Genomic DNA, 17,704 nt, shown 5'->3' on the forward strand with positions numbered 1-17,704 from the left:
CTGGGTTACCGTTACCAGAGGTTACCACCGCAGACAGACTGGAGGCAGCCCTGACGGACCTCTTTTTCGTGGAAAAAAGGCTCGTATGGTGGCTTCAAGTGGAGAGGTTAACCTGGAAGAAAAGAATAACTCTCTTCTTTAACAGCAACGCGTATCCCCCCTTTGAGAACTCGAAAGTCAGCAAGTCAACTTACATTGTGCAATGTGGAGATGCAAAGTAATATTGTTGACAGCTACGAAGCCGCGTGAGCTCTTCATCACCCCAACGTAGGAGTCGAAAGCGGCCATACGAACTCTAGCAACTTGTTTAAGAGCTCACCACACTAGATACGCCACCATGCCTTATCTCGAAGCACGTGTGAAATCGCTGGAGCACGTGGTAACTCCTCCACGCCTATGCGTCACGTGCGACCCCGTGATTGTTGCACAGGCCGAGTAGCTGGTGTGGTCTGATCGATCCTTCAGCAGTGAAGAAATTTTAGTCTAGGCATAGGACAAATTCGAGTTATACCTTTTGGTATGACATGCATGGTCAAGAAATATGAAGAAGTGAGACCGGACGCCAAGTTTTGGACGTCTATCACTCAGCAGCGTTGATTGAGTCATGGAACGTACTCCGGCGATACAGGCTCGTGTACATATCGTCAAAAGTAAAAACAACGGCAATGGTTTTCTGAAGGTGAACAATCTTCACGGGAGGTCATGACGCAGCTTTACATGCGACACACTCTTGGCTGTCCTCAATCCTTCGGAGTGTCTGTGTGCCAAATCAGAACCCCAACGCCACAGGAAGTGTTCGCGTCGCGCAGCAGGGAGATGTCGCGGCCAGCCAAAGGCCTCCCACCAGGCGATTCTGGCCAGGTGTGCCGCTCGCCGCACGGCCCGCTCAGCAGATCGAAAAAGCATCATCAATACATCCCCTCAAAATCGTGCGCATAAAGCGGGTCGTTTGGGTTTCCGGACGGCTTTTTCTGCATCATGTAAACCGCAACAAAAACGAGGACAGCTCCCCCGACTCCCCCCGCAATATACCACGTCGTCATATCCTCGTCGCCGGCAACGCACGTTGGTGCCGTTTCAGGCCCTGTCAACTTCGCCCCCTTTGTGCATTGGCACGTGTAGCCGCCAGACACTGATGTGCACGACTGTACGTACTTTGATGGCCCACACGAATCCTTTGCACAATAGTCTATGGCATCGCACCTCTCTTTCCCGTCGACAGTGACCGCCTCGTACCCGGATTTACACGAACACCCGTATGTGTCCTCCCCCGTCACCAGACAGGCCTCGACTTTATCTGTCGGGCCACATGGGTTGGTGCTGCACGGCGACGGCTTGCCAGCCACCCTCTGGCACCTTGGGTTTCCATTGCTTACAACCACCTCAAAGCCCGGATTGCATATGCACGCATAATACTTTCCGTTAGGCAGGCACTCCTTGACCATCTCCTTCGATCCACATGGCTGGGACTCACACACGTCTCTGTTCACGCACGTGGGCGAAGCGCCACCGCTCAGGATGTACCCTCCTTCACACGCGCATGTGTATCCATTCCTTGATGGGACACAGTTGCCGTGGTATCCACAAGGGTTTCCCTCGCATGCCCCACCGGTGAGCGCAGCCCTCGACTCTCCTCTGAGTTGGACTAGAGATCCGTTGTCGGCGCGCACAGAGTGTCCCAAGCCGGATGCGGGAACTACGCCCTGACGACTGAGGTTCACACATAGATAAAGGTGGAAGGCAAAAGTGAAGGCTGAGCTAGCTCGAAAAAGCCGCGACAGTGAAGAAGCCCTCATTGCTTCGGACGCTGAGCCGACATCTGTTACACAATCGTCTCATACCACATAGCGACAACCACTGCATCGCTCGCACCGACAGCTGGACGCGTCTACGCCCTCGTGCAGGGCCGCCGGACCCCGAATCGACAGCCCTTCCTTGAATCGCCTGCTACGGAGTCTGAAGGAAAAATGGCGTTGACGTTCACAGGACATAGACTGTGGAATGGTTCTATCGACAAATTTGCGCGAACACGAAATAACGACCTGCAACGCGTTTAAGCGCATGCGGCCATGCTAGACCCGGGAAGGCACTTCCTTACCGCGCACACGCCACCGCCGACACAGGGGCTAGGCCAGCGCGGAAGGCTTTTCCTCTACAACGCGCAGAAGGCCCGCCGCTGCCCAGTGGCGATCCAATGAAGACGAGAGGAGTTGCTGTATCCTCCTGTATGAGGCAGAGCGTGTCCGCGTGTGCAAAGCTTTTTCACGCGTTCCTTCCTTCCAAACTAATGCTGGTCGATCAGCGCTACAACACAGGCTCAAAGCCTGTGCAATGTCGTGGCTACCGCCCGGAAGAGGTGACCGGGGCCCGCGCCATCAGCGCGCCACAGCGCCCGCGCCGGGGGCTGCGGACGCTATTGAGAGGGCCGGACCTCTTCAAAACCGCTCATCTCGGTGCGAAGGGGTATCCTTACGGTGAGTGATTTTCGTGTAGAGTATCCTGCCGATATCATTTCTGGGTCGGTCGCAGACGACTTCCTGACGCCTGAATCCCGCGTCAGGATCAGAACTGTGGCACGGCAGCAGATGGAAAACATCGACTGCCGTGATATGAGTGCTGCTGTGCATGCGTAGTCAACCATGCTTGTTATCCTGACTGTTCATATGTGTGGTGGCCTTAGAACGGTTACCCGCAAATTGCCTGCGGTCATCTCTTACACTGGTTACGAATAAGCTGTATGAACTGGAGGTGCTCCTAAGGGACTTCGGTACGGCGCATGTGGCCCGTGGGAATGTAACCGACGGCAGACCGTGCCATCCCGGCTAACGCGAAAGGGTTGGTTACGATATTCAGGGTTACTGTTCTGGCTTGAGGCACTGATTTCCTCGCTCTCCTTGAACGGGTGCTACGGCATGCCAAACAGCGGCGAGGACCCGAAGTAGCCGCCTGCGGCCGGAAACGCACATGGACCCTCATTCTCAGCCAGCAGCTGCCGCCGGCAGCGCCAGTACTCTCACGTACGACTAATGTCAATTACGAAGTAAGTCAGGGGGGCCTGGGACACGGTTTTCGTGGGCACAGACTCACGGCACCAGAAGCACCTTAAAAGCGGAGCCTCCGGACGGCCTACAGTCTCCATTATGTACAGCGGGGGCTTCACGACCTCCAATGTTCTAGCAATAAGGTTCCGCCCTGCCAGCGGCGCGCTCCGGTTTCTCTAGTTGGGCTTATTGGGAGGCGTCAAGACACGTTAGAGCGGATGAGTCTCTCAGGGCGGTTAGGTTTTCGTCGAGTCACAGCACCGCACTCTGTCCCTGAGCTCTCCACTGGTAGTCCAACATTTCAATCCCTGTTCCAAAGCCTCCGGTCCGTGTTGCTTGGCGCAGCAGCTAGCTTCTCGATCCTATTGAGGAGATGAGGCGGCGTATGGTCTTCTGGTATCCGGTGTCAAATAACCTTATGCCGCATGACCGCATCATGCGTGTTGGCCAGCGGACCATTTCGCCTATCACTGTCTGCAGCAAGCAAAACCTGACAGATTCCGATAGCTAGATATGCGTGATAACGTTCAGCACACTCGCGCACCCATGCTACCTACGGGAGACCTCGCTGATGCTTTTGGCCATCTAATATCTGTTATGGCTGGATGCAGGCTACATAACGAGTTCCTTGTGCTGTAGGCTGTAATGTGTTCTCAGTTACATGCTCGGCGTTTCTCCCAGTTTCGTTCTGGAAGGGGCCTCCGTTCCGTGTGACTTTGATGCACCAGCAGTAGCTCCAAAGGGAACCAGCCTTTGGGAACCACAGCAGACGGTATCGGACACTCGCGGGCTGCGTTGCCACGGAATGCGCCTGGCCAGAGTCTCAGCTGTCAGAAGTATAGTTCCTGGAACCATCATCAGCACCCATGGATCCGAAAGTACGGTGGAAATTCAAAGACTTGAAAGGACTATCAATTCCTGGTACTTCGCTTCGGTGACGTTTACTGATTAATAAGGACTCGGCTACGAGAAATAGATCTCACCGGAAGCCTACGCTCACGAACGGCACTGGTGCGAGATTATGAGTCATCTATGCTTGTTTCACTTTCGTTAGTACTATAATACACGTGTTGCGGTCGGTAACAACTGGCTGGAGCTTTTTCCTCTCGTCATTTATCTCCCCTAGGCAGCAGCCACAATGGCAGCCCGTAGATGCCACCAGCTAGCTGCACGCAAGACACGAGAAGCGGCGCAGTTTTATCGGATAGTTGGCGAGATGTGACTTTGTCGTGGCCACGTTCGACAGAGGGGCATTTAAGACTCTTTTTTGAGCTTTTCCTTGGAAAATCAACTGAACCGGTGTTCCGCATGTCGCCTGTGTTCCCACGGGCGGCGGTCGGCTGCCGCAGGTACACAACCGGTTGCTGAGCATGCCCGGGCTCCGAGCATCGAGCGCTTGTCTGGTTCTCGGTATTGCAGACGCTTTTTAAAAAACAAACTGGCGGCGCTCTTCGGGTCGTTTCTTTGACTGTCGTTCCCCGTTTGAGTTTGATGCGAGCGTCTTTGTGCAGTCGACTGTATCGCGGCCGACTCTTCTTGTCAAGTCAGCTTCTCGCCGGGTCACTTCACTGGCAGATATTGCGGAGCGTGCGTTGTGGTGAGAGGCCCACTCCTGTTTCTGTTTTCCTTTTGCGGATGAGGGTATTTGGGAAAGCACTGGTTACAAAGATCCCTTCTTGGACGCGGTATAGGTGCTTGGGGTGCGTATGTGACTTCGAGAGCCTCGCATGTGCGTCCTCAAGGCCTCCTTGTGCATGGAATTTGGGCTTGCAAAGTTTCGTGTGGCATCTGGAACATAAGCCCAGTGTTGAGGCGTAGGAGATCCTCTTCCTGTCCCTCGGGTGAATGGGTTTGACTCTCTTTTCAAGGCTTTCTGCTGGGGCCGGACCTGGCTGCACAACGATTTTTTCCTGCCACGGCAACCGTCGGAACACCGACGGCGCTTGTGTAATCTATCTTTAGTATTGTGTTAGCTGGCTCGTTTGGGCGAGTCTTTGAGCTGCCGCTTACATGTCATCCGAGACAGAGAAACTGACCATAGCTCGTTGGATGGTGAATGCGGAAAGACAGCGACATAGTGGGCAATATCGCACCTTTACGCAAGCCTGTGTCCTCAGAGATTTTCTTCTTCGAACCTCTTCTTCTGCATCGCCTCCGATTTGAAAGCTCATGGCAGACCCGTTCTACAGGGATGGCAGTATCTCGCCGACGTCGCGTCACGAACCCGTGCGCGACGTTGTACGGCCGAGGTTACCCACAACAGATCTTTCTCAGTATGTGCCGCGAGCGTTTACAACACCGACTTGGCCTTCTACTAGTCTAGTCACTCCAGAAGAAGTCACGTCATATCTACGTCTCAAAGAGCCTCTCCAGGCAAACCAACCAAAGCACGGTTTTGCCGTCCAGGCGTCGATTCAGCAGGTATACATGCTACGGAGCAGCCCGCTTTCATATCTGCTGCCGCCTGCATCACAGAAGTACCTGGCCTTTTCGCAGGTGTCATTTTTCCAAAAGCTGTGTGCGCCTTCAGCAGATCACTTCATTCCCTGCTAGCTCGACGTAGTGGTGTTTCATCCGCGCATACGAGCGATATGTTTGACAAACGCTCAACCAGCCCGTCGTCGTTACCCTCACCACTAAGTGACTTAATTTTGTCTCACGCCGTCAGAGCAAACTATGAGCTATTTGCCGGACGCGCCACCGCAATAAGCTCTTCGAACGCTTTCCGACGCGGAGTGCGTGCAATCGTGTGCACTGTCGCCGTACGGACAGAACTCGGCTTCTGCCTGTGCTTGCCGTGAGCACGCGTTTGAAACAACCGCCGTGGCTTTCTCCTGTTGTTGAGACCCCTTATTATTCCGCCCTTCATATGTCTGTGTCCTCCGGTTTGCAGCTGCAGGCATGCCCGCCCATTGTCGAACAACCAGTAGACGCATCCCGTCGTGCTGAGCCGGCAGGGCTACACTGCGAGGACTCTGGGAGCCACACGAGGCGTAAAAGGCACAAGAGTATCTGCTGCTGCGGGTGATACATCGCGAATCTCGAAAAAGGTGGACGTACCATAGTCTGTTTAATGCATTTTGTGTGTTTCCGTGAGCTGAGCGGGAGGCGAGCCCTCGGATGCCATCTCACTCGCATACAACGGCGCTGTGCTCATTTTTAGCTTGGGCGCGCAGCCCCTTGCTCTGCACGCCGCGCTTCTTCAGGCCTAAGACCGTGAATGCAGTTCTGAGCGAAGGCCAGGTCGGTTTCGTGTGCTTGTCCCCGTCCAGCGCCTTCGTAGGACAGGGGGCGGCGATATAAATACTCTGGTTCTTCGGTTTCCCTTGGATGGTGTCAGTGGGTCGGAAGCTGGCAATTCAGGATCTAGAACACATGCTTTCCCAAAAGAAATCAGATTCGACGGTCGAAAAATTCGGAACCTAACACGTAGGCCGGCACGCGGCTGACAGCAGGTCGCGTATCACTAACACAGATATTCCCATTCCGCTGCTGAGACAAGGACAGTCAGAACACTGCACCGCTGCATACGCTGTTCCCAATTGCTCTAGGATGCTGCCGAAGCTTGATTTTTGTCTGGTCGTGCGTGGATCTGGCCACTCTGGAGCGTTGCAAAATCCAAAGCCGCCTACACGCCTAGGTGACGAGCCATGCCCTCTACGGCTCGTCACTTAGGGGCTATATATATTCCTCCATATATATATATATATAGTGTGCGTTCAGGGAAAAACTGTTGTTCAGGATAAATTTCACGAGACGCTCTAACGCTTCCCGCTTTGCAGCTGCAATTCTCAGAGGAAGCGTCACCTGAGCGGGAAGCTGTCTGAAGACTATTAGCACCACAATAAATGTTGGGGCCTTGACAAGCAAGTGTTCAGACACTGTGCACATCGTGATACACGAAGCAAACCCGTGAGACGAAACCAGAAAAGATAGACGCTGACTTGCGGACGAGACGCCTGGTTCCGCACACGGCCCACACTCAAAAATCCTCTGGCGATACGGATACACCGCAAGATGGCCTCTCGCCCAGTTTTGTTATGCCTCTTTTCGATCTGTTCGCTGGCGGGTCTTTTGTCACGCAGAACCGACACTGCAGCATTTGGTTCTGAAAAGCTCTAGACGTTCAAGTTTCCGACAAGAATGAACCCTAACCCAGGACCTGCGACCTTGTTTAAGCCTGCAGCGCCTTGGGGCGCACATCTTCGTCTTTCACGAAGCGAACGACGATTTGCGGAGCTGGGGCTGAAGACATCGGGCCCTTCTCGTAGAGATAAGAAATGCCGATCGCCAGCTGATTCCCGCTTGGGTTGAACGCCAGCGCCGCCACACTGCACACCAACACCCCGCCCACGCACCGGCACAGGAAATACACATTCGCACGAAGCTGTCTCCCACGTTCTCACGAAAATTCAGTAAAAATCCCCGAGACACGCGCGACCCCGAGACACAGCGGCGTCAGCGCACGCACCCCCTCCCCTGCCTCGCTGCTTGTCTGTGTCTCTCAAACACATGTGCTTTGCCCGACGCTGCCCCAGCGGCAAAGACGCCAACTTCCCAACCGCACGCGCACCAAGATGTCCTCAACTTTAGCAGCGGGTAGAGAGTTTTGCCTGGGTTTCGCTCAGAGGTGAGGAGGGCGAGCTCGCAAGCGGTAGTCCTTACCTCGTGGAAAAGGCAGGAAGCCGCCAGAGGCGCTTCTTGCTCTGGCCATCCCACACGGAGACGCCTCCGTCCGAGCCTCCAGTCGCGAAGGTGCCGTAGCTACGTCAAGACATGAGACAAAAAAGGAGACGCATGTGCGAAGCGCAGCGACGCGGATGACTGGCGACCCCTAGGTACCCCCAGCAGAACGCCAAAGAGGAAACAGAGAGGAGATACTGAAGCGAAGCACGACAAAGACGAAAGCCAGTCCCACCTCTTGCGCAGGCAAATGCACCGTCAAACGGGCTAGGGAGGCAGCCACGCGGCTTACCGTGGATGGAAGGAGAGAGCGTTCACGGGGCAGGCAACCTCGCCAGTCCCCTCTGAAAACAAACAAAGATCAAAAAAAGTTCATGTGCGCCTTGATATCACCAGAAACCACACACGAACTTGGAACGGCGTCGAACGGTGCGCAGAGTGCAAGTCTGAACCAACAGTGAGAGTTCCCCAAGTCTCCGTTCTACTCAACTATCTCTGAATAGCCACATACTTATATGCAATATATACACATAGTTTCCTCATATAGAGAGTCTGCTCCCATTGCAGCATCTCTTCCCTGAACTCGCGCACGCGAGTTCAGGGAAGAGATGCTCCCGGATGCAAAGAGCGCCGAGCCGCGGCGGGAACGCTCACCCTTGAGTCTGTGGCACTTAAATGCGTACTTCTTGGACTGCACCTCCGGGTTCTGCAGAGAAAACGGCGACGCAAAAAAAAAGTCTTCACACTGTAGAGAAGCTGCAAAGTCCTCTCGGGCGGGCATGACCCCACGCTGTGCACGTGGACAGGGCGAACAAGAGATACGCACCGCCCCCCGCCTGCCCCCCCCCCCCCCCCCTCGCATACTGCACTCGCTGAGCGGTCGCGGAGGAAAAGCAACTCGCTACAAAAGGCCAGAAGTGCCGCCTCGTAACAGAGAGGCGTCTCCTGCCTGGGAGACAACGCCCTCACCGGGTCGAAGTACTCCCACGCAACGCGGCCTTCAATCGACGATGCGGCGAAGCCCGAGCCGTTCGGAAAGCAGCGCAGAGACCGAATCTGGTACTTGAGGATTTGGCTGCAGGCCAACCACAGAGCGACGAAATTTGCAATCGCGCTTCTCGCAGAACGGAGACGCGCAGAACTCGCAGGCGGCAACCGCATCTCTCCCCTCAAGAAGATACGGGGATACGACCCAGAAGAGACGCAGTTACACACACGCGCATATAACGCATAGACACGAAACGACAATTGAAACGTGTCCCACAGCCCGGCTGAGCCCGACGTGAATGTGAACTGCACAGAGCGCCCAACGGTACGGCGGGAGCTCGCACGCACGCAGATATTCAAGCCTCTGCATGCATACATAGGCCGGTTAACAAAGACATCGTTCGCCTCCCCGGAAATCCGGAAAAACGCCACCCGAGGGGTGCAGCGGCCGCCTGGGCACACACCTGCACATATACATATACATACATCTGAAACCAGACAAAAAACGCCGCAGTAGCGTGCCTTACTCTCGGAAGTCGGGCGACGCAAGGCCCTGAGGTCCTTGGCGAAGATCGTAGATGTAAGTCTGCGGAAACAGGACACGAGTGCCAGCACGTCCCGGTCAAAATAGCCGCGTCAGCTTCCGTTTCCCGTCAATACAGGTCTCTTGACCCGCAGGGGGTCGAGACCCGGCACCCAATAGCCACCCTCAGAAAGCGACAGATGCGTTCCCACGCGCAGGCTTTGCGCCGAAGACAGCTCCCAAAGACAGCTCCCGAAGACAGCTCGTGTGCCACCGAGACGATCTACTGGCAAGTTTTTTCCGCACTTGCCCCTCTCTCTGCGCGCGGTCCCCTTCGTCCCGAGGCTACGTCCTCCGCCTCAGCCCACCAAGCGCGGGAAGGCGCCTGCGCCGGCCTGGGACTGTCCTTTTCGACATATTATGCGTTAGTAAACGTGTCTGGAGACAGTTCGTTCTCTATCTACCATAAAACCGATTGGTTCAACTTTTCTGTCCAGTTGTGGCTTACGCGTTTCTTCGAGTCGGCGACGACCAGGTAGGTGTCGCTGTTGTCCATTGCGAAAGCTTTTCCGTGAAGCTGCCCCTGACCAATCGGCATCGACTGCGGCATGCGCGCGTCCCACGCCTTCACGACGCCGTCCCACCCCGCAGTGTAGACAACGTCTGAAAGACGCACAGACACAAAGAACTGCCTCCAGCAGTAGACTGCGCCGGCAACGTTTCCTCGCTCGCTCTCCGCTGACTACGCGGACGCATGCGCCGCCTTCGTCTCAGGCCTGAGAGCGTCGCCGGCCCCGCAAACCTCTCGGCTGTGCTCAGGCCACTGAGTCGCAGTTCACTCAGATCCAAAAGGACACGAAGTGACACATACACCTGGAGACCCAGCCCCCAGGCTTATAGCTACATATATATACATAGAGATGTTCAGGGTTTCGGGCTATACATATATATACATATATATGAAGGATGGAGCACAGATCTCGCAGCACGTCGACTCTCGCGGCCGCACGCATAGAGATGAGAATACTCTGTTTTTTGTGAGGCTTGCTGGGTTTCCTACTTGTGAGAGCGTGGAATCTGCAGTGCTTGACGGCTCCAGCGTGCGAGCCCAGGGGGACGACTTTCTCGGTCTGCAAGTCGCAGATGGAAACTTGTTTATCCAGGCCGCCAACGACGACTTTGGAGCCGTCGGCTAAGAAGCACGCGTCCAAGAGCGGAGCCTCGAACTCGAATTTGTGCAGCTGCTCGTTAGCGTCGACATCGTAGATGCGCAAGGTCTAAAAAAAGGCTCCGTAACATCACAGCTACGTCGAATTATCGCATCCAGATAACTCCACACCAGTGCATCGGCTTTTAACTCCAATTCGTATCGTTCCTGAATGGTGCTTTTAGCATGTTATGCGCTGTTAACAGTCCACATGCGGCGAAAGGGCCGTCGGGACAAGCCGGTCGCACTCCATTTTCGCGCAAAAAAAAAAAACGCAAGCTGCAGACTGTACATACATCCGTGCCTGTAGATACACGCGCCGCCACCTCAATCTCGAGTCACACACATGTGAGTACGCACGAGGAACACCTAGGTCGCCAAAAAGAGCTGCCCTCTACCGGCAAGAAGTCACGTTACGCCGCATTTATTCACGCACAGAAGCATAAATCACTATGCTTGTATACTTGTCTATATATATGTTTGTGTCGGAATATGCCGTAAGAGAGGCCGGTGCGTGCACTATGTATCATGAACATCACGTCCGGCTCCAGCAGTTTCAGGAATCCAACGACGAAATGCTTTCGGAGGTGCTCGAAAAAAAAACTTTGCCGTGCTTCAATCGCAATTGCATGCCGGACAGAAAAAAAACACGAGCGCACACTAGGTAAAAGACGACGGCGGTTGAGAGGCCGGCACCCGCGTGCGCGGGTATGCACATATGCGTATGGACGTGCATCTTTCATCACGGAAGATATGCGAATGTCTTCGCGAAGCCGCCACGATCTCTCCACATGACAGTGCTGCCCACACGTCTGCATCCAGACGTCGTATATTTGCGGAAGACATGCAACGTGAGCTCGTAGACACCAGACACGAGGGCGCGCAAGCCGAGACTCTTTCCCTCCTCGCAGCCGGGAGCTGCCTGCGGACGCCGCCTTCTTTCTGGCGCACAGGCGAGGCGAGTTTGAGATAAAAACTGGAGTCTCGAGTGCAGGTCGCTACGCGCGTCGTCTCACCTTGTCCCACGCTGTCGCAGCCAGGACGCTCTTCGCGTGGTAAGGCCCATAGCAGAGTGAAGAGATGCTGTCGCGCGGCTCGTGCCGCAGGTCGATGGACATCTCTGCAACGCCTAGGGAGAGGACGGGGCGGATCGGCTCCCGAAGACGTGAAAAAGACACGCGCATGCACCGCAGCTTCAGTTAATACAGTCAGCGGCTCGCCCAGCAGCAGGCCACCGCGCGAAAGAAGACGCAAGGGAATCCGCGAAAGAGCGCTTTAGCGGCGCGCAACTCGCAGTCCCCGCAGACACAAAATTGGCGAGGAGGAGAGGCGCGGCTGGGAGATGGATCAAATGCCGCGTGACCTTTGAGTCTGGATTTCCGGACGTGCTCCTGACGTGAGAGTAGGAAGGAAATTCAAACGAGAGACGAAGAGGAAGAGGGGGCGCGCGCCAGACGCTGGCGATCGAAAACCCGCGGAAAAAGACACACAGACGGGCGAAACCGAGGAGAGCCGAGTCAGCGACGAGCGGAGACAAAGGAAGCTTCAGGGGAGGAGACGGGAGAGGACGAAGAACAAGACGACACACAGAAGAAGGCGGTAGGAAACAGGAGGATGGCTGAAGACGTGACTGAAGGGGGCCGAAGAACCGAGCAAGAGCTGTCGACGGCACTTTTGCACACCGAGAAGAAAGAGAAGGATCCGAACAAGCACACCAGCGCGAATATCGCGGACGAGCAGCTCTTCAAAAACCCCTTGGAACTGCGATAAGATGCTAACGAGAGTAGATAAAGGAGATTCGAATGCAGCTAGAAAGAGGAACAGATTAAAACGAAGCGGACAATCCACAAGGATACGGTCGTCCTGCAAGAAGGAGCCCGAGGTGAGTCCTCGCACTTTGAAAAATGCAGATTGACAGAACGAGACAAGAAGAAGTGCAAACCGTGCAGTTTTCTTCTCATTCTTGCTTTCGTAATGGCTCGCCACGAAGCGAGCGCTCTCTCAGATGCGCTGGAGGCGCGAAGTGGAGGTGACGGAACGCAGCAGAAGCCAGCTCGTCAGAGAAAGGATCTTGACACCGTCCAAGAGAAGGCGAGACGATACGCGCACTCACCGCTGCCTCTCCGCGCCTCCTCTGTGGCAACCTTTTCGCGGCAAGTTGCGGTCTCTACAGTTGTGTTTGCGTTTTTTTCACCGAAAAGCCGCCGACTGCATGCACAGAGGTGTGTATGTTTTCGCGTGCGCAGCTGCAGTTTGGCCTCGCCGCCGTTTTGTGGGGTAGAGTATTTTCCGGCGGATCAATTGCATGCGCAGAGCCCGCGCACAGGTCCAATGACGCCTGCGTCATTGCGGTGGCTTTTTGGGGGGCGAATCGGCGTAAAAAGAGAGGAGGGAGAAGAGGAAGATGGTCGCTACTGCCTTGCGCGAGGGATCCTCATCTGAACATGCTCTTTTTCTTCGCTTTATGTCTCCCTAATCTTTGCCGTCGTCTCTGCCTTCGCTGCGTCCACCCCACTTCCTCCTCACCTTCTTGTGTATTCTTCCTTGTTTTCTTCTGCGTCTTTTTCCCGGGCCCGTGTCTGGCCTTTCTTTCTCTTCCTTGGTTTTTTCTTCGCGACAAAATGGGTATTTCACGCGACAGGCGCCACAAGCACAGGCGCACTGGTGGGAGGTTTCCCATTCACCAAAAGAAGAGAAAGTTTGAGCTCGGACGCCCGCCGGCCATGACCAAGTTGGGGCCGAAGCGTGTCCGCCCTGTCCGCTGCAGGGGTGGAAACATGAAATATCGTGCTCTTCGACTTGACACAGGCAACTACTCGTGGGCTTCGCAGAGTAAGTTTCTGCCAAAATTGGATTTCTGTCGAAAGGGGGCGGGCATGTCGTCCGCCGACCCCCGGTCAAGATACATGTACGGTGTATGTACACCTGAAGTGTGTGTGGGGGCGAGCGAAACGGAGGGAATTTCCGCGCTCTTTCGGCATAAACGGTGTTCCTGTGGTTTTCAAAATGGAGTTTTGTACGCATTTTTCCGCTCCTCGTGATTTTCTCTCGCGGCCCTCGCCCCTGGGACCCGCAAAGCAGGCCGTGTGGGAGGACGAGCCAAAGGGAGGGCTCTGACCAGCCGAAGGGACAACCGCTGAGAGAGACGTTTTCAAATTCGAGCGTTTTGCCTTTTCTAAAAACGGGTTGACGGCGCTACTCTTCGAAGCAACTTACGGGAATTGTGGGGCGGGGGGCAAGGGCGAAATAGCGAGTCACGCAGGAAGGCAGCATGCGAGAGAACGTGCGTCTGCCGTTTTTTTGCAAGTAAAAGTGTTTTTCTCACCTCGTCTATTTCTCGACGCGCTCCAAGTCAGGCTGTGGACGGCTGCATCGTGTGTGACACAAGACATCATTTGGGTTGCATGAATCACCGAATCAGGAAGTAGTTCCTTAGTAATCTGGCTGAACCTGATCCATGTCAGGTTTCATCTCTCGAGGATTCTGACTCGCTCCTCTCTCGTCTTCCTCTTCTCCACCTTTCATTTCTCGTCTCCTCGCGTTTCTTTGTGGCCTGTGCATATCTGATCTTTGACTGGAGATTCGGGCATTCATGCAGAGGAAATACCCCTTTTGGTTCGTTGCGTGCCGTGGAAGTGTTTCTCTTGGTGTATGTCGGACGCGGATGACATTTTTCAAAGGGGTTTGTCGGAGGCAACGCGCCTGATGACTGACAAATCTTCATTTACCAATTGTTACTGCTGATCTTCCGACATTTCGACGCGGCACCTAGGCCTCCAGTCTCGTGTCAGAGCTTGTAAACTTGTTGAATTTATTTATTTATTTGATGTTGATATGTAAGTACAGGCGCAGATGTGCCCTCGCACGTCTTTGGCGTGTGCTTCTTGAGTGGCTCTCTGGGTATGGGCGTCGGTGCGTCGTTTCTTCCGTCCAGCGGCGCAAGGATGACGTTGTTTCAAGGGGTTTGTCAGAGGCCTGCGTTGCCGCTGAAGAGAATCCACTAAAATCCAATTGTTACTACTGAACGCCGCTACTACGCTTCCTGCCTCACATGTTGCCTCTCTGGTCCTGTATCCTGCCCTTTTCGTAGAGGCGCGTCCTCGGTGCAGGCCATTACACGTGTGCATGCCGCAGACGCCGGGAAAGAGTGGCGCTGTTTTCTTAACGTCATTTGCTGCCTTTTTGTTTGGTTTTTCTTCGCAGAGATCTCGAAGAAAACTCGTCTGTTGGGTGTCGTCTACAACGCCTCCAACAACGAACTCGTCCGCACAAACACCTTGGTCAAGAACTGCATCGTCGCCATCGACGCCACACCCTTCAAGGCCTGGTAAACCGCGAGAACATTTTCGCTTTCAGACTGTTAAACTCTGGATTCTTTCCGACGGAGCATGTGCGGCCTGCACACGCGCTCTTGGATCTGTCTTGTTTCGCGCTGCGATCGGAGGATGATACGGTGTTCGTACAGAGGGACGAGGAATCTCTTCTCTTGTGTTGAAATCGAACATCAAATTTTAAGCTGGAATTACCGTCTGAGCGATCGCGAAGGAACTCAAATGCAACCGTGTGTGCTCTGCAGTGCACCAGCCCCGACTCAGTGTTGGATATGCGGCCGTGAGTCTCGCGGCTGCAGGGACACTTGGCCCTAGCTGAGGCCCACGCTCTCGAAGATGATGTGAAAATCATGTTTTCTTCTCGAGGGGGGGTTCGCCTCACTCGGTGCGGAAAAAACATGTTTTTGCTGGAATTACCGACTGACTCGAGAGCGCCGGGCCCCGGCGCAAGAAGTGCCTTTTTGCATGCACACACGTGCCCAAAAAAACAAAAAAGTGTCTGTGTCTCTCTGTTTGCGTGTGTCTATCGTGGGTTAGCCCTGTGTCTGTGTATTCCGCCTCTCACCACGCGCATGCATAGATGCACCTATATCTACATGAATACATGCAAATATGTATGTATATATTTGTGTGTGTCGCGTGGGATCTGCAGGTTCCGCTCGTTCTACGGCTTGGATTTGGGCAAGAAGAAGACCGGTCAAGAAGAGGAGACAAGCGGCAAGGTGTCGAAGCACACTCTCGCGCTGCAGAAGAAGCACCAGCAGCAGGGTGTCCCCAAGCTGGACCCGCTTCTTGAGGAACAGTTCAACACCGGTCGCCTCCTTGCATGCATCAGCTCGCGTCCGGGCCAGTCCGGCCGCGCCGACGGCTACATCCTCGAGGTGAGAATTCGCGAAAGTGTCGCATGCAGAGGCAGTCTGCAGCCCCTGCGCATGTGTGGAGAGAGGCCGCGCGGGAGAGAGGGGATCATCAGTACATCATGGGTTTTGTCTGGAGGGTGTGCTCTGAAAAAAGAGCGGTAGAACAGGGGCTACGCATGTTTTTTTGTCGTAATGAGGCTGCGAACCTGATAGGAGTTTCTGCCTTTTGGCTCGACTCGAGCGTAGAGGAAGCCCCAAACCGTCGCAGCCAAGAGAAATCTCTCTGCGAGATTCTGCGGGACTCGTCTGTTTCGTCGTGTCGTTGTCCCTTCACACCTCGCGACACTTGGCGCCGACTTTTGTCAGTTTAAAGGCTCGTGTGGCGCAGCTTCATCTTTGCGCATGCCGAGCCACGGTCGGCATCGTGCGTGTGCCCGTTTGAGTCCATTCGCATTGTAGAGAGGTGACTTGCGTTTATGTGCCGTGTCTTCAGGGGGAGGAGTTGATGTTCTACAAGCGTAAGATGGACAAGAAGAAGCACAAGTAAACTGGCAAAGGATTGTCGCGTGCAGAGAAGAATTCGAAGCTGTCGTGTTCGTGTCCCTCCTCGGTTTACAAGGAGGATTCTTCTCTGGCAGGTTGCGGTGCCCGTTTTCGTGCTTCCTCTCTCGTGTCTCTGTTGATTCTCTCTAGTCATCCTCTCACGAGGAACGCAGAAACTCTCTAAACTCTCTGTCGTTCTTGCCAGACGCCGCGTGCGTCCCACGAGAGCCTCGCAGGAAGGCACGCCGAATCACTCCGCAGTCTCGCTCGACACCTAAAGCGGACAAGCAACCAGTTGGAAATGCACTTCTGGCCAGACACACAGAGCCGCTATGCCATGGCCAACTAGTGTATCAAATTAAATTGTGTAAACAACACGAGCTGCGCAACTGACATACGCGCAGAGCCGCGAAGGTGCATGTCAATGACCGCCATTCGATATATATTCTTGGAGCGCTTGGCGAAGTCACATCTGTTCGACAAAGGCACTGAAACAATATGGGAGCGGTCTGAAAGCTGTGGAACACGAGTTTCTGCGCGAAATCCAAGTGTATCGATGCTTGCGTTCTAACCTCGCACAAGCATCCACGCACATGGACGCTGTCACAAAGAAAGTACAGAGGGAGGCAAGGGGAGGACACACAGGGGATCGCAGCATCTCCTTTGCCCCTATCCCAGACGACCACATTCGGGACTCAGGCACTGGCTTCTTGCGCGTTTGCAAGGGAAAATCTCAGCGTAAAGTTTCCCTAGACGCGCAGGCGCAGCGCTGGACGTTGATGCGATGGATGGGGCCGTGATCCGACGAATCCCATCAGAGGGCGAGATGAGTTCGCAGCCTTCACTTTTGCGCGTACTTTTGTTCTGTGTGGTGGAATATCTGCTCATTCAGACGGGTAAATGTGGAGAAGGCAGGGGGCATGCCATCTACGTACGCAGATCTGGAACGCTGCACGTTCGATGTTTCTGCGTATTTCTGTCCTGCTGTCCCGACCTCTCTTCTAGTGCTAATACACGACTCTCGGCCGAACTCTGTTCTACACATCTGGGCAATTATCTTTGCTTCTTTCATGTTGATCTTCACTCTACCCATTCCTTACTGTTGAATCCGTTGCAATCTTGACGAAAATCTTCGGAATGAACGATTTTCCGAGGGGACACGCAAGCGAGGCTGTTCCGGTTCACTCTCTTTTTTTTCCCTTACCTGTATCCATCGATGATACAAAAATGATTTCATCGCTCAGGTTTCTCACACTTCCAGAAGGAAACTGAGACAACTGTAACCTCCACATATATGTAAGTCTGTATGCATACATATACATCCACTCCACACATCACCTAGGTAGATTTCCGTTCACTGCTACGCAGAGAGGCTCTTAGGTTGAGAAGCGGATGAAATCCGAATTCACTCGGTAGAATCAAAAATTCGCAGAGCGACGTTGTAGAAGCTTTGGGAATGGCACGTTTCCTCTGCAGTGCAACAGGCCGGTGTCGTGGAAGTCCACACTCCGGTCAAAGCATGAAGGTAG

General features: G+C 54.3%; 4 protein-coding genes across 4 annotated transcripts; 2 read left to right on the forward strand and 2 right to left on the reverse strand.

Moving 5' to 3' along the window:
• Positions 1-908: 908 nt before the first annotated feature.
• On the reverse strand, positions 909-1,796 carry BESB_006980 (microneme protein MIC9; the record flags this gene model as incomplete). The annotated part of the gene is made up of 1 exon (XM_029359453.1): positions 909-1,796. One exon carries the CDS (start codon positions 1,794-1,796, stop codon positions 909-911), a length of 888 nt encoding a protein of 295 aa, XP_029222366.1.
• Positions 1,797-2,287: 491 nt separating this feature from the next.
• Positions 2,288-2,942, forward strand: BESB_006990 (uncharacterized protein; the record flags this gene model as incomplete). Its single annotated transcript, XM_029359454.1, has 2 exons — positions 2,288-2,474; positions 2,854-2,942. The coding sequence occupies 2 exons, from the start codon at positions 2,288-2,290 to the stop codon at positions 2,940-2,942; spliced, it is 276 nt and encodes a 91-aa protein (XP_029222367.1).
• Positions 2,943-7,215: 4,273 nt separating this feature from the next.
• BESB_007000 (mitotic checkpoint protein, BUB3 family protein) lies at positions 7,216-11,559 on the reverse strand (the record flags this gene model as incomplete). Its single annotated transcript, XM_029359455.1, has 9 exons — positions 7,216-7,372; positions 7,707-7,805; positions 8,017-8,068; positions 8,379-8,430; positions 8,694-8,799; positions 9,239-9,297; positions 9,743-9,897; positions 10,295-10,511; positions 11,458-11,559. The coding sequence occupies 9 exons, from the start codon at positions 11,557-11,559 to the stop codon at positions 7,216-7,218; spliced, it is 999 nt and encodes a 332-aa protein (XP_029222368.1).
• Positions 11,560-13,062: 1,503 nt separating this feature from the next.
• BESB_007010 (ribosomal protein RPS8) lies at positions 13,063-16,179 on the forward strand (the record flags this gene model as incomplete). Its single annotated transcript, XM_029359456.1, has 4 exons — positions 13,063-13,273; positions 14,645-14,768; positions 15,425-15,653; positions 16,126-16,179. The coding sequence occupies 4 exons, from the start codon at positions 13,063-13,065 to the stop codon at positions 16,177-16,179; spliced, it is 618 nt and encodes a 205-aa protein (XP_029222369.1).
• Positions 16,180-17,704: the final 1,525 nt, after the last annotated feature.

This window comes from Besnoitia besnoiti, chromosome I (assembly GCF_002563875.1).
Source record: "Besnoitia besnoiti strain Bb-Ger1 chromosome I, whole genome shotgun sequence".
Classification (NCBI taxonomy): domain Eukaryota; phylum Apicomplexa; class Conoidasida; order Eucoccidiorida; family Sarcocystidae; genus Besnoitia; species Besnoitia besnoiti.